At 34.2% G+C, this 15,986-nt stretch overlaps 1 protein-coding gene across 1 annotated transcript; it reads left to right on the forward strand.

The window, feature by feature from the left end:
* The first annotated feature begins 1,559 nt into the window (after positions 1 to 1,559).
* On the forward strand, positions 1,560 to 15,351 carry acss2l (acyl-CoA synthetase short chain family member 2 like). Its single transcript, XM_051132169.1, has 18 exons — positions 1,560 to 1,797; positions 1,887 to 2,082; positions 5,506 to 5,597; positions 5,753 to 5,856; positions 7,081 to 7,153; positions 8,575 to 8,650; positions 9,206 to 9,287; positions 9,405 to 9,542; positions 10,469 to 10,639; positions 10,733 to 10,866; positions 11,958 to 12,090; positions 12,265 to 12,321; positions 12,429 to 12,509; positions 12,621 to 12,729; positions 13,242 to 13,310; positions 14,293 to 14,469; positions 14,551 to 14,625; positions 14,712 to 15,351. Exons 1-18 carry the CDS (start codon positions 1,638 to 1,640, stop codon positions 14,837 to 14,839), a joined length of 2,055 nt encoding a protein of 684 aa, XP_050988126.1. The 5' UTR covers positions 1,560 to 1,637; the 3' UTR covers positions 14,840 to 15,351.
* The last annotated feature ends 635 nt before the right edge of the window (positions 15,352 to 15,986 follow it).

A 15,986-nucleotide genomic window follows, 5' to 3' on the forward strand; every position in this document is an offset into this window, starting at 1 on the left:
ATTTATTTTCTTTCATTTCTTCAATTTTATCTGTAAAAGCTATACATGAATAATGCATTTTATTCTAAATACAATATAAATGCAAAAAAGTCTTCTTTTAGGGTTCATGGACCATTATTGGTTTACTTATTTATTGGCTGACTGATATAAATTTGATTGTACATAATTTATTTAATAATAATTGTAAAAAAAATATTACAATACATAAAATATACTGTAAAAAAAATTGAAAAAAAAAAGTCTTAGGGTTAGTATGTGTTTGTTTTCAATTATAATTCTAACAGTTATTCACAAATAAACAACTTCTTTAAGTAAAAAATGCAGTCTTCTTTAGTGTGTTTTTTATGATTTACACTACCAGTCAAAAGTTTTTGAACAGTAAGATTCTTAATGTTTTTAAAGAAATGTCTTCTGCTCATCAAGCCTGCATTTATTTGATCCAAAGTACAGCAAAAACAGGAAATTTCTGAAATATTTTTACTATTTAAAATAACTGTTTTCTATTTGAATATATTTTAAAATGTAATTTATTCCTGGGATTTCAAAGCTGAATTTTTAGCATCATTATTCCAGTCACATGATCCTTCAGAAATAATTCTAATATTCCAATTTGCTGCTCAAAAAACATTTATTATTATTATTATGTTGAAAACAGCTAAGTAGAATTTTTTCAGGTTTCTTTGATGCATAGGAAGTTCAGAAGAACAGCATTTATCTGAAATAGAAATCTTTTGTAAAATTATAAATGTCTTTATTGTCACTTCTGATCAATTTAAAGCATCCTAAAATAAAATAAAAGTAGCAATTTCTATAACTCCCCCGAATGGCATAGTGTATAATGTTACAAATCTCTTTATTTCAGATAAACGCTGATCTTATCAATAAAACGCTGATTTTTAGCAGCAAATCAGCATATTAGAATGATTTCTGAAGGATCATGTGATACTAAAGACTGAAGTAATGATGCAAAAAAATTCAGCTTTGATCACAGGAATAAATTATTATGTAAAATATATTCAAATAGAAACCAGTTATTTTAAATAGTAAAAACATTTCTAAATTTTACTGTTTTTGCTGTACTGTCAATCAAATAAATGCAGGCTTGGTGAGCAGAAAAGGCTTCTTTAAAAAAAAACAAAAAAAAACATTAAAGATCTCACTGTTCAAAAACCTTTGACTCGTAGTGTACTTATTTTTATTTCTTCAATTAAAATAGGGAAAACTTTTTATAAGTAAATAACTCTTTTTCTTTAAATGTCTTCTTGTAGGGTTTGTGTGTGTGTTAGTTTGTTGTCATTACAGCTAGCCTTATATGAAGTCAATGGTATGTCCTCATTATGACAGCCAAATAACGTTATGTGTGTGTGTGTGTGTGTGTGTGTGTGTGTGTGTATTTCAGTAAACATGCAGATCATCCGTCAGACTCGTGCTGCGCCTCCCTCTGCAGTGGGATCAGCAGCCGAGCAGCTGCTCAGCCAATGGAAAAGTAGGAGTGCTGAATGGAGCGCTCTGATTGGTGGAGGCGGTGCTGAGCAGACTGGGCATAATTAAAGGGTGGACACCACATGCACAGCCACAATAAACCCCTTCATCTACTGACTGACATCTATCCTGAAACAGATCATACGGATTGACAAATGTCTCCTGTTTCAGACTCCACCAACAGGGTCATTCCAGGACCTCAGGAGCCGGAGGAGAAGACATACCATCCATCCGACGGCCTGTTCACTGATGCACATGTGCCAGACTTTGATGCATATCTCGCCTTGTACAAAAAGTCTACAGAAGAGCCTGAAGGTATCATAAAACGGTGCATGCATGTGAATGCGACAGACACTCCAGTGTAAGATAATGCAGTAAAAGTGTTTATTTAACATGCATTGCAGAATTCTGGGCTGATGTTGCTCAAGAGTTTTACTGGAAGAAGCCGGCGTCAGGGCCGATGCTGCAGTATAACTTTGATGTCAACAAGGGGAACATTTACATCAAGTTCATGGAGGGAGCAAAAACCAACATTTGCTATAATGTCCTTGATCGAAATGTGCATGAGAGGAACTTGGGAGAGAAAGTGGCTTACTACTGGTAATCTAACATGTTTTTACTGTGTTAAAATGATGCACAGTTTTAGAACTCTGTGCATATGCGTGCTTGATCTGATTTAATAGTTGATGCATTTAGTCATAAACATCTAAAATGATTTATCATTATAAATTCAATAATTATTTATAATTATATATAATTTAATGCTAATTCTAAATACTCTGAAGTCTAAATTGCTTTGAGTTAATGCATTTGTGCAAGGTTTAATCTGTACTTTTAATGTTGACAGTATGATTTTAGAAGTATTTACTTGCAGGGATCGCCAGAAGCTCCTGTTCCTGTTCTAGACAAACAAGGCAGGGCACAATGATTATTCCAAGTGTTACTGAACCATATCTTCTGTGTATGACATCAACTGTCACATAACACTTTGATTACATACTGTAAAGTGTGATAAGATGATTCCTGTTACAATTGCATGAATCACAGATAAGAAGTCATCCAAATGTTAATTCCAGATGACTTCTCAGCAACATCACTATTTCTAATATATAATCAAAGGGATATAATACTGGCTTGATGTCATACTGTATGCAGGTGACATGCTTCAGCAATACTCAGAAGAATCAGTGTTGTCATGTTAGCTATGCTGTAAAGTATTAATAGTCTTGTGGAACAAGGGGTGTCAAGTAACTTCTGTTATACAGAACCAAAGTCATATATCAATCATCTTCCATTTAACCATATTCTAACAGAGTGAATTTCACAAAAACTTATTCAGGTCATATTTCACCCCAAATTTGATGTGAAGAAATAAAAATAAAATGGTATATATTGTACTGTATTATATTATATTATATTATTAGATTCTATCTATTTATTTTATTATTATTTTCTTTTATATATATATATATATATATATATATATATATATATATATATATATTATTATTATTATTATTATTATTATTATTATTATTATTAGAGAAAATAATGCAATTGTTAAGGAAAAATGGTGAAATGCATGTTAAAATTTTACAACTAAATTTAAAGATTTTTTTTGTTTTATACAGTGTTATGTTAGTCTTATTAATATACTATTTGATCATTTATTAATATTTTGAATTGGTTTTATCTTAATTTAATTATAGTAATTTTGTTATGCACTTTTGTCATTTGTCATGTTTTGTAATATTTTTATTTATTTAATATTATTATATAAAGTAATATTATATTTAATATTGTTAATATTATATAAAAAAGTTTATTTTTTGTCTTTATATAAGTTTTAGTCATTTTAGTACTTAATCTTATTTATTGTATTTATTTGCCAGTGCAGCATTTTCATTTGAGGGTTTTTTATTTTATTTTAATATTTAAATAAAATATATTATATTTATTATTATTATTATTATTAAAGGAAAATATATGTTTTTCTTTCTTAAGATTTTGGGTTAATAGGCAAATGTCTATAAACCCAAAATATCTATTGTCTTATATCTGTAAATATAAACATTGTAATAATACCAAATGAACAGGTTTGCATGGGTGAACAGAAGCATGTTATTAGGGCAAATTCCTGTAGCTGTAGTTCTTACAGTCTATAGTCTAGACTGTCTCTCTCTGGCACGTTACATAAGGTGGTTTTGGCAGAGCGCCTCCTCACAGATGCCAAAAACCGAAGCTTGCAAGCCATGCTGAGGCGACACTTCAGTTAGACATTAACCATCAAGTGCTAATGGAGGACACAGGATTTCACACAGGCTCTTAAAAGCACTATGGACACTGCATATTATGTATATATATATATATATGCATACATTTGGGGCCTTTATTATGTAATACAAAACATGATGCAATGTGCAACCTCAGAGGTCAACGTCTATTCTTTATGCTGCCATCCATTCATACCTAAGAGGTCACTTAGCTTAAAAACTGTTTATCTTGTCAGCGGTCCAGCACGGTCTTTCCTTTTTTGGACGGCCAGGTGCAGATGAGCAGTAAACCGAGGCTGAGAGATTTCACAGTGATTTGCGTTGTCACAGTGTTCCCTGTGTTGCATGACTTTGCAAAGCAGCTACCAGCCTAAAAGCAACTGCTACAAAAAAGCACATTTTCTTCAGAAACTGTAAAAGTCTAAAGTGTAGATTAACAAGGCATGTTGCCATATTACAATCTGTTTAATTGATTTGTGCAATAAATGAAGCCCACTGGCCAAACGAACAGGTGATGGATGTGCAAATCGAATGCAGGCAGCAGAGCCAAAGTACAACTATTCCCGTCAAAATGAGACACGCGTACAGTGGGGTCCAAAAGTCTGAGACCACACTGACAATCAAAGTCTAATTTCAGTGTGGGAATGAACAGTTTTAGGATTTAAAATATGCACTGAAAACAACAAATGAATATTAGGGCATAAAACAAAGAAGAATTGTTTTATATTCTTTATTATTTCTCAATGACGATTCAAATGTGAGTAAATGAGTGTCACTGATCATGTGACTCATTCAGACAGGGTTTTTTTTTTTTTGCTTCTGTTAAAGCACAATATGCTTTTTGGAGCCAATAATGTTGTTGTTAAAGAGAACTGATGATCAAATACATGATAAATTGTGTATTTGAATGTTTATTTTATTTTTTATTTTTTATTTATGTTTTGTTCCGAACAGTATTATTTTATTATTATTTATATACTAATTTATTAATATCTAGAATGGCTTTTATTTTCATATTTTCATATTTGTTTTGTTTTTAATATTTTATATATTTATATATAGTAATGTTATACTATTACTATATATGTATATGTATATATATATATATATATATATATATATATATATATATATATTAAATATTAAAAACAAAACAAAAAATATATATATATATATATATATATATATGTATATATATATACACACACACACTGTACTATACTATATATTATACTATATATATGATTACTATATATTATACTGTATATATTATATTATATAATATTACTAGTAATATTAGTAGTTATATATAATATCTTTTTCTAATTATTATTATTATTATTTAAATTTTAGTCATTTTAATCATCTTAATTATTTGCCAATGCAATACTTTCATCTGATGTTTTAGGTGATTTTAAGTTTTTCATCTAATATTTATGTTTTCTTTCAGATTTATTTCAATTTTTGATCATTTTAGTTGTTACCATTAACAACACTGGATTCAACTTTTGACTCAAACTGCTGATAATATAATTTGTCATGATGCATTAAATGCAAAATAGAAGCATTTTCACAATCATTCTCAGACTATTTAGAATTGCAGAATCATTTGAAATTGACTAAATTATGTATTTATGCACCCATTATGTTCAATAAAGCATATTCAATAGGCCAACACACTGTATTGCATAATGAATGCCATAAATCCATTATTTCCTAATGGTTTAATACTGATCAATGTTTCCTTCAGGGAGGGCAACTCACCTGATCATCACCAGACCATCACTTACAACCAGCTGTTGAGAAATGTGTGCCAGTGTGCAAATGCATTAAAGCTGTTGGGTAAGACCATCATCCTTCTCTGGGTTTGAGCTTGCTCAGCTTTTCTAGAATGCAAATGCATTATTATTGTTTTTAGTCTGAACCTCTGACGTGCATGTGTGAGTATTTTCACTAATGCTTTCAGATTTACATTGATGTTTATTTCTGTGATCCAGGTGTGAAGAAAGGAGACAGAGTCGCCATTTACTTACCCATGATTCCAGAGCTGGTGTACACAATGCTGGCCTGTGCTAGAATCGGGGCTGTTCACTCAATAGTGGTGAGCAGTTTTACAAATCTGTAGTAGGTTTACATTAAAGAAATATTCAGGTTTTTAAAAGAGTAGTTCATGCAAAAATGAATATTTGCTCAAAATATACTCACGCTCTGGCCATCCGAGCTGTAGATGAGTTTGTTTCTTCACCAGATTTGGAGAAATGTAGAATTACATCACTTGCTCACCAATGGATCCTCTGTAGTGAATGGGTGCCATCAGAATGAGAGTCCAATAAAAACATCACAATAATCCACCAGTAATCCACACCACTCCAGTCCATCAGTTAACATCTTGTGAAGCCAAAAGCTGTGTGTTTGTAAGAAACAAATCCATCATTAAGACATTTTTAACTTCAAACCATTGCTTCTTGCTAAAATATGAGTCCATAATCCATAATGTTGCTTTTTCAAGTGAAAACGTCTCTGAATCAGGAGAAATATCTGCGCAGATCAAGCACTAAAAACAGCTCTAAACAAATATGTTGGTGGATTTTGATGTGAGAGACAACAGGAGGTGGGCTTTTTTACTAGAGGAAGTGTTATTATGAATTATAAACTCACATTTTGGCTAAAGTGACGGTTTTAAGTTAAAAAAATAAAAGGCCAAATGATGTATTTGTTTCTTACAAACACACAGCTTTTCACTTCACAATATGTTAATAGATGGACTGGAGTGGTGTGGATTATTTGTGGATTATTGTGATGTTTTTATCAGCTGTTTGGACTCTCATTCTGACGGCACCCATTCCCTACAGAGGATCCATTGCCGAGCAAGTGATTTAATGCTACATTTCTCCAAATCTGATGAAGAAACAAACTCATATCTTTGATGGCCAGTTTTTGGTGAACTGCTCCTTTAAGCTCTATATCATCTGTCGAGGATGGTCCAAAGAGAGTTTAAACTCAGGTCAGTATTTAGCACAGTATCGTTGATATGCATGAAATGAGTACAGCCTCATTTACCCTGCCAAGACTATTTCTGCCCACCAAGCCTCTTTCGCCATGTAAAGGTTGTGGATGGTGTTAAAAATAACACTGAAGTGCTTTCAAGGGTAGTTTGTATCTGATATCAAAGCCTTTTGTATGCTTGGATGATGACCCCATTTCAGCCGAAGTGGCATTTTAATCATTTGTTTTGGTTCCTCAGATATCCATGTTATTTATGTTGAGAAATAAAGTTAAAAACAGATACAGAAGCGTCTAACTCCCTCCTGTTTTTCTTATTCAGTTTGCAGGTTTTTCGTCTGAGTCTCTGTGTGAGAGGATCATGGATGCTCAGTGCAACATCTTGGTAACAGCAGGTAACATGAATTGTTTTATGGTGGCGGTTTGGATCTGTGTGTTTGGAGTCACTGGAAGTTTACTGGGTTTATTTAGTAGATAAACTAACAATGACCTGCGGATAAGCTGGAAATACAGTAAGTGATAAGCACAGTTAATGTGACGAGAGATATGTTGAATTTATGACACCAGAAATCCTGTGTAGTTGTGTGTGTGTGTATGTGTGTGTGTGTCTGTATGTATGTATGTATATACAATATATATATATATATACGAGCTATGTTTTACATACATGTACGAAATTCGGTAGACACATGTAACACACCAATACCTACAAAAAAGTCTTTTGGGATGAAGTTCAAAACCCAATAGGAAGTCTGTTATTTTGAATTTTCTCAGCAAGTTTTATGCCGTTTTTGCCATTTTCAGGCGTTGTATTTAAACAAACTCCCCTTAGAGATTTAAGCAGATCGACACTAAATTTGGTCAATGTAATATAAAATCCTTTGTGATGTTAAATTGTGAAGATCTTGAGTTTTCGTTGGTGGGCATGTCCGTGGCAGCCTGACAAACTTCGATGTTTCACCATGAAAAAGGAAGTTGTTATAATTCAGTCATACAATGTCCAATCTGCACCAAACTTCACAAGTTTGACAAGAGTCCTGTCCTGAACACACGCCCATGACCCCTCCTAATAGATTTAATGACATCAATATTATATTTGGTCAGTCTACTCTAAAGGCCTTTGCAATGTTAAATTCCAAAGATCTTGAGTTTTCATTAAAGGGCGTGTCCTTGGTGGCCTGGAAATAGACGTTGTAACTCAACCATACAATGTCCGATCTGCCCCAGGCTACACATGTTCGATAAGAGTCCTGGCCTGAACACATCTAAAGGCCAGTATACTGTTATAATCATAGCGCCACCTGCTAGCAACAGAAAATGGCTTGTTTTACACTAACTAAACATACAATGTCCAATCTGCTCCTAACTTCACATGGCTGGTAAGAGTCCTGGCCTGAAGACATTTAAAGGCTAATACTCAGTTGTAATCATAGCGCCACCTGTTGGCAACAGGATACGTCATGCTTTGCACTAACTCATTTCATATGGTTGATAAAAGTGCTGGCCTGAACACATCTACATGCCAATATTCACTTATAGGCATAGCGCCACAAGGTGGTAGCAGGAAGTTTAGCACATAAATAACTGACATATTCCTTCTATATTTACCACTTTAGATGCATATTGGTGAGCCCGCGTGCGAGGGCCGTTTCAACGCTGCTTCTCTAGAACGGCTCATTCCATCAACTTCGTACACATTTGTTTTTAAAAGACTGATAAATCCTGTGCATCATCCTGCAGTCTATTTTTCTGCTCACCTATCTTTGTCTTCCTATCTCATGTGTTTGCTCTCTCTGTATGTGTGTGTGTCTCACAGATGGTGTTTACAGAGGTGACAAGCTGATCAATCTGAAGAAGATTGCATCTGAGGCTCTGGAGCGCTGTAAGGAGAGGTACGTCCCTGTCTGCTGCTCTCTGCTATCAGAGGAACCTCTGTTTACATCAACCTCTCACCCGTCCATTAGAAACACACACACACACCGGAGCACTCGCCCAATCAGAGACTGTCAAGGGTTGCCGGGCAACAGCACAGTTTGGAACCCTTCGCTTCATGTCACCATGGCAACGTGTGAAATGAGACATACGCATCATAGAGCAAACAGAAAGCATGTAACATGGGTGTGGATTGAGTAACGTGTGACTAAATGATGATGTCGTTGATTTGGCACAGTAGTCATTCATTAATATTGATGGTATTACTCAATAAATGACATAATGGCATGGTGAGAACATCAGTGTAAACACTACTGTTATTATTCATACATACACTCATACGTATAAGCTCAGAAATGTGCAAAAACCTCTAAAAACGCCTTATTAACTACATATAATCCCTGGCAACCATATCATCCTGGAATCATCACAGTCAATTTTCCACATTTTTTGTAACTTAATATTTTATGGACGTATTTCATGATAACTAATTTTATGATCTCTATTTCCCTCAGCATGGCCTTGTCTGTTCAGAAGTGTGTGGTGGTCAAACATCACGCCTCCAGAATAAACAGTGATGCTTCCAACAAATTACAGGTTGGTAAAACTGTTAAATTGCATGGACTATTTGATACTTGCATTTGCAAAAGTACAGTGCATTTTTGATGTTTTAGTGATATTTTATATATATTTGTGTGCGTGTATGCGCTCCAGACCCCTTGGGATGAATCATGTGACATCTGGTGGGATGATCTGATGGACGGTGTGTCAGATGAGTGTGAACCGGAGTGGATGGACTCAGAAGATCCTCTCTTTATACTTTACACCAGCGGCTCGACTGGAAAACCCAAGGCAAGGGACCTTCCACCCTGAATTTAAACTATAGAAGTGTTATACAGTCCATACAAACACTAAAGTTCAAAAGTTCAACTCAGAATGATTTTTCTTTTTGAGAGAAATTAACTTTTATTCAGCAAGGATGCATTCAATTGATCAGAGGTGAAAGTAAAGACATTTGGAATGTTACAAAAGATTTTTAATTTAAATAAATGCTGATGTTTTGAACTTTATATTCATCAAATAATCCTAAAAAAAAAGTTTTCCCTAAAAATACTAAGCAGCACAACCGTTTTCAACACTAATAATGATTAGAAATGTTTCTTTGAGCAGCAAATCAGTGTATTAAAATGATTCCTCAAGGATCATGTGACAATGAAGACTGTAGTAATGATGCTGAAAATTCAGCTTTGATCACAGAAATAAATTACGTTTTACAATATATTCAAGCAGAAACAGGTATTTTACGTTATAATAATATTTCACAATTTTTGCTGTATTTTTGATCAAATGCAGCTTTAGTGAGACTTAAAAAAAACATTAAAAAATCTTGCTGACCCCACTTTTGAACAGTAGTGTATATAAACACACATACACAATTCAGAATAAAGAATCAGTGAAAAGCAATGTGCATTAGGATTATATGGGTTGTTCAAAATTGTTGTTCATACTACTATACTACTCATACTGTGTATACTCTGCGCAGTATGCAAATTTTCTTTATGCATTGAATAGTCATGCTAAAATGTGCACTGCTGAAAGTTAAGATATTTTTAGCCAAAAATGGTTTAAAACTACAAAATGTTGCAATATTTATTTCAATATGTTCGCTGAGATAATTAAAAAACAATTTATAGGCAGTGTACATTATATACTGAACAGTTTGTTTAAGCAGTATGCTAGTATTCATTCCACTGATTCATTCCTTCATTTCTGTACAGGGGGTCGTTCACAGTGTCACTGGCTATATGCTCTATACATCACTGACCTTCAAATATGTTTTTGATTATCACCATGATGATGTTTACTGGTGCACTGCAGACATTGGCTGGATAACAGGCCACTCCTACATCACGTATGGCCCGTTAGCCAACGGCGCCACCAGCGTGCTGGTAAGCGATTACTGTCGTTTACAAATATATGCAATTACTTTGATCTAATATTTAGCACAGATTTAAATGAGAGTGATTTGGCATGTGTGGTAGTTTGAAGGTGTGCCGGTGTACCCTCATGTGGGCAGACTGTGGGAGATCATTGAGAAGTACGGAGTCTCTAAATTCTACACTGCACCCACTGCTATAAGACTGCTGATGAAATATGGGAAAGAACCACTGCAGCGGTAGGCACGCACATTTTTGCATATGTGGTTTACGGGGACTCCCTATATATTCCCTGTATATCCTCTTACCCTAACCCTACCCCTTACTGGCAGTTTTTGAAACACTGTTTAATATATATTTTAAGTAATGTGTATTCTATGTCATTATACACATTTGTGTCCTCATAAACCATATAATATACCGTAATACATTGTATATATGGTTTGCTAATTATTGGTACTATAAACTAACCCACACCCGAACAGAAAACTTGTTTTTTTTTAAAAAAAAAAGTAAACAATAATAGTAACTGTAATTATAAATTATATTTTTTTATTACAACTATTAGTTATATATATATATATATATTGCTGTAAATATTATATATACAATTGTATATAATAATTATACACACACAATTACTATTATTAGTAGTAGTAGTAACAGTAGCAGTAATACTAATAAAATATTATGCATCATTTTTACAATTAATTTACTGTACAATTATTTAAAAAAAACAATTATTATTATTAACATGTTATAATAATAATATAATCATAATAATAAAACATTCATAAAATATATAATTTATATAAATATTACTATTATTGTATTATACAAAGGGTTGTCCTCCAGGGGGCGCCGGAGGCCTCAGAAAACCAAAGCCATCATTGAGCAGCATTCAGTTCTCAGGATGTTTTATTTCACTTATTACAATAATACAAAATGTACATTAAAATATAAAAATAACAACAACAGGTTGACTAGTCCTGCTGCTACCTGGTAGCAGATGTTGTGAAATGGTTGGTTAGAAGCGGATAGTGTTGAACTCACACATTCAAGCTGTGTGATGAGTCTCTCACACATCTCTCAGTGGTGTGATAGTGCTTATATAGTGTGATTACACTATCAAAGGTAGTTAGGGCCACCTATTGGACAAAAACTATTTTAGAAAAATTACCTTTCATCAATATCGCTCTTACATAACATACAGTTTGTGCTTCAGACATGAATGGTTTATGGTTTTTGTTTTGATCTATTTTCAAATATAATAATGCACAGTAGTGTGGAAAACTAGTTTTCGGAGTAATCTTGAATTAATCTGTTTCAGGTATGATCTGTCCAGTTTGCGTGTGTTGGGTACGGTTGGTGAACCAATAAACCCAGAGGCTTGGCTTTGGTATTATGATGTTGTGGGTCAGCAGCGCTGTCCGGTTATCGACACCTTCTGGCAAACAGAAACGGTAAACCATTTACAACAATCAAAACCAACCGAGACAGTTTGTTGACCCTAAAATCCTATTTAAATCTGCATTTTACTCTAAGTGGCTTTTTGGTTGTATAAAATGTCAACATAATAGACACTAATGCTCAACTAATAATAAGTTATTAGTTCAGTTTGTTTGTTGTGTTGGCAGGGTGGTCATGTTTTGACTCCACTTCCAGCTGCTACACCACTGAAGCCTGGATCTGCAGTAAGTCTCCTTAAATTTACCTTCACTTATATCTTACATCCATCTTCTGACACTGTAAAAAAGAAGAACAGATGACTCTGAAATATTGACGAGTCCTCTCTATGCAGACCTGCCCATTTTTTGGAGTCCAGCCTGCCGTTCTCAATGAACACGGAGAAGAATTAGAGGGCGAGGCGGAGGGATACTTGGTGAGACCTTCATCCTAGTTTTACTAGTTAAAACAAGTTATATTCCAGCTGCCTTTTTTTTTTTTAATTGGAGAAGTTTATTCTGACTATAAATGCATGTTTTGGTCTCAGGTTTTCCGGAAGCCCTGGCCCGGAATCATGAGGGGTGTGTACGGAAATCAGGAGCGATTCGAGAGCACCTACTTCAGAAAATTCCCAGGATATTATGTGACAGGAGATGGTAATGTAGCAACACATCCATATCAGAACCAGTGTTGTTGAATGTTACATTTGTGAAATGTGGAATGCTACATTATTACAAAAGTGACAGATTATGATAAATTGTTACATTTTATAGAATTTCGCGTTACATTTTCTCATATATGTCAAAAATGTATATTCTGGACAAAAAAATATTTTACAAATGTGCTTAAAAAATATGTGAACAGTGAAATATATTTTTGAAAATATATTTAAAAATGTATTCCAATGAATTACAGTAGCCTACATTTAGGCTATATGCAAATGTGGATGGAAAAGCCTATGTGATTTGTTCACATATAAAAATCCACTAAATAACATACTGTTACTTAACATGTATTAGTCATGTGTGCTCAGTTTTTAATACATTACCAGTCACCATGTGGCTGTTTTAGCAGAGTCACCAAACTTCAGCAGTCACTATTTACAGCATGAGCTGTTGCTGTATCATATGGCAGTATGTACTGTAACCAAGTGTCCTTCTGTCCTCAGGCTGCAGGCGGGACAAGGACGGATATTACTGGATCACAGGCCGGATTGATGACATGCTGAATGTCTCTGGTGAGACTTTAAGATTGTGTTTCTGTACTGCCACCTGCTGGTAAGAGACACAATATTAGTTTCCTTTGCCTTCTCAGCATCCGAGAGGCATTTAAACTACATGTAAGCTTTTGCCTCAAAATATCAGTTTCAAAATCATTCTTACTGTACAAAGATTTCTAATAAGGTGAACATATGTTCTGGAAGCATGTCAGTTCGGTGAGTGGGTATGAAATTTTGTGAAAAGGGCAGATTACTTCATGGCAGCAATAAATGCACGCACACAGCTATACACTGTAATTACGACCGTCAAAGGCTTCCACTTATTTAACTGTAGGGGGCTCAAAACATACATAAAACTACATACACAACTGCATACAGTTGCCTAAACATCTGTAATATGACATATTTCCGAGTGAAATAATACGTATGAAATATGAAATATGTGCAAAACACAGAACAGGACATTTATTAAAAAGTAAGTACTGTGTGTATACCTATATATATATACAGTAGTTGTCAAAACTTTGGAAACATAAGCTGCATTTACAGTAAAAACAGTAATATTGAGAAATATTATTACTGTTTGAAATAACTATTTTCTATTTGAATACATTTTAAAATGTAATTTATTCCTGTGATGCAAAGCTGAATTTTCTGCATCATTACTAAAGTTTTCAGCTTCACATAATCCTTCTAAGAAATCTTTATAACATGCTGATTTGCTGCTCAAGAAACATTTCAAACACATTATTTCATGTTGAAATAACGTGGAATAAAATCATGATTTTTTTTAGGATTTTTATAAATACAAAGTTTAAAAGAACAGCACTGATTTGAAATAGAAATTGTTTGTAACATTATAAAATGTTTTTACTGACACTTTTGACCAATTTAATGCATCCTTGCTGAATAAAAGTATTCATTTCTTTAAAAGAACAATCATACTGACCTCAAACCTTTGAACAGTAGTGTTTATTCCCATCCTTGTCTCTTCTCTCAGGTCATTTGTTGAGCACAGCAGAGGTGGAGGCGGCTCTGGCCGAACACCCGTCAGTGGCTGAAGCAGCGGTGGTCAGTCGGCCTCATGCAGTGAAGGGAGAGTGTCTGTACTGCTTCGTCACTCTGAAAGACCACAAAGAGTTCAACCGCACGCTGATGGACGAGCTAAAGAGAAAAGGTCAGAGGTCATGATCAGATTAAACACTGATAGAAAATCTGCATCAGTTCCATACTTACTAACATGAGTTTCGTCATTCAGTGAGGGAGAAGATCGGACCAATCGCCACGCCAGATTTCATTCAGAATGCTCCGGGGCTTCCCAAAACACGTTCAGGTACTGAAATCTTGTTTTTGTGTTTTCATTTCCTCTCCACATCTTTGCTTTTGCTCCTAAACTTAAGCTTTTCACCCATCCTGCAGGTAAGATCATGCGTCGAGTTCTGCGACAGATCGCCCGTAATGAAAAAGACCTGGGTGACCTTTCGACCCTGGCCGACCCCAAGGTCGTGGAGGTGCTGTTCAGCCAAAGATGTGAGGCAGCAGCGTAAATGCAGCTCTTTTTCCATCTCTCTTCATGCCTGTGTGCGGTAAAGACTTTGGGTTTGGGTTTGAACGGCTCTGGTTCTCCTAGATCACATCTAATGGGGTGTAACTCCTCATGATTCAAGTAAAACAAACAAAAATCACATGAGATGTTTCACAATACCTCACCTTCCCACAGTTATTATAAGCAGTCATTGACTTAATTTTTCATATTCTGTCAGGGGATATATTATGTAAATATTTTTCTTTGTTTGTGATATTTTTTCAGTGCCAGGAAAATGTATTTACATTTGCATGCTTTTAATTGCATCCATAATTGCAGTTTCTCTCAGAATTATTGTGAGAGAAATGTGCAGTTTTTCTCAAAGCATCTTGTCCTAGATAAATAAGCTCTTACAAAGCCAGTTGTTAATGCTACTTTGACAGAAATATTTGTTCCAGGTAGTTTAACAGTAATAATTGCACTTATTGTTCTGTTTATGTTTTTATCAAATAAAGTACATATCTTCAACTTCAATTTTTTTATTTGAGATTGCTTTACTGTGTCACTTTTTATCCAAAATGTTCATTACTCATTATTTTAAGTAGGTACATTTTATTAAAGAATCGTTTTATTTATGCTAAACCCCAGCTCTGAACCTTAACCTAAAGCAAACCTGTTTATATCAGAAGATTTAAAGTAACACATGATTTGACTGCTTTATGAGCTGTTCAAATAGTAAACAACACCTCAGTATCATATATCATAGTTTTTAACATTTTACATCATTTGTGAGGTCATTTTAAAACATTTGTCATTCACAAATAACCAAACACACACACACACACGCCCTCTTGTGGCTCACTGAGAAAAACACAACCTTATTGACCCTTGTGTCACTGTACATGGTGCACTTCTGTCCTGTGTTCTGCTTAAATCTTAATCTTCCTGATATGTTCGCAATGCATGTTTACGTCCATGGAAGATTACGTCCATGTTCTTTATCAAAAGATCATTTTGTTCAAGCTCTGATCGGATCATCTCATTTTTCTTTCTGTTTAAGCTCCACCACAACAGATGCTTCCATGAAACAGCGTAATATTACAGGAGCTGAAAAAAATCATACGATTTAAAGAAGATCCATAAATAAGTCTTTTCTTAAGAGTTTTACA

This window comes from Labeo rohita, chromosome 2, assembly GCF_022985175.1.
Source record: "Labeo rohita strain BAU-BD-2019 chromosome 2, IGBB_LRoh.1.0, whole genome shotgun sequence".
Classification (NCBI taxonomy): domain Eukaryota; kingdom Metazoa; phylum Chordata; class Actinopteri; order Cypriniformes; family Cyprinidae; genus Labeo; species Labeo rohita.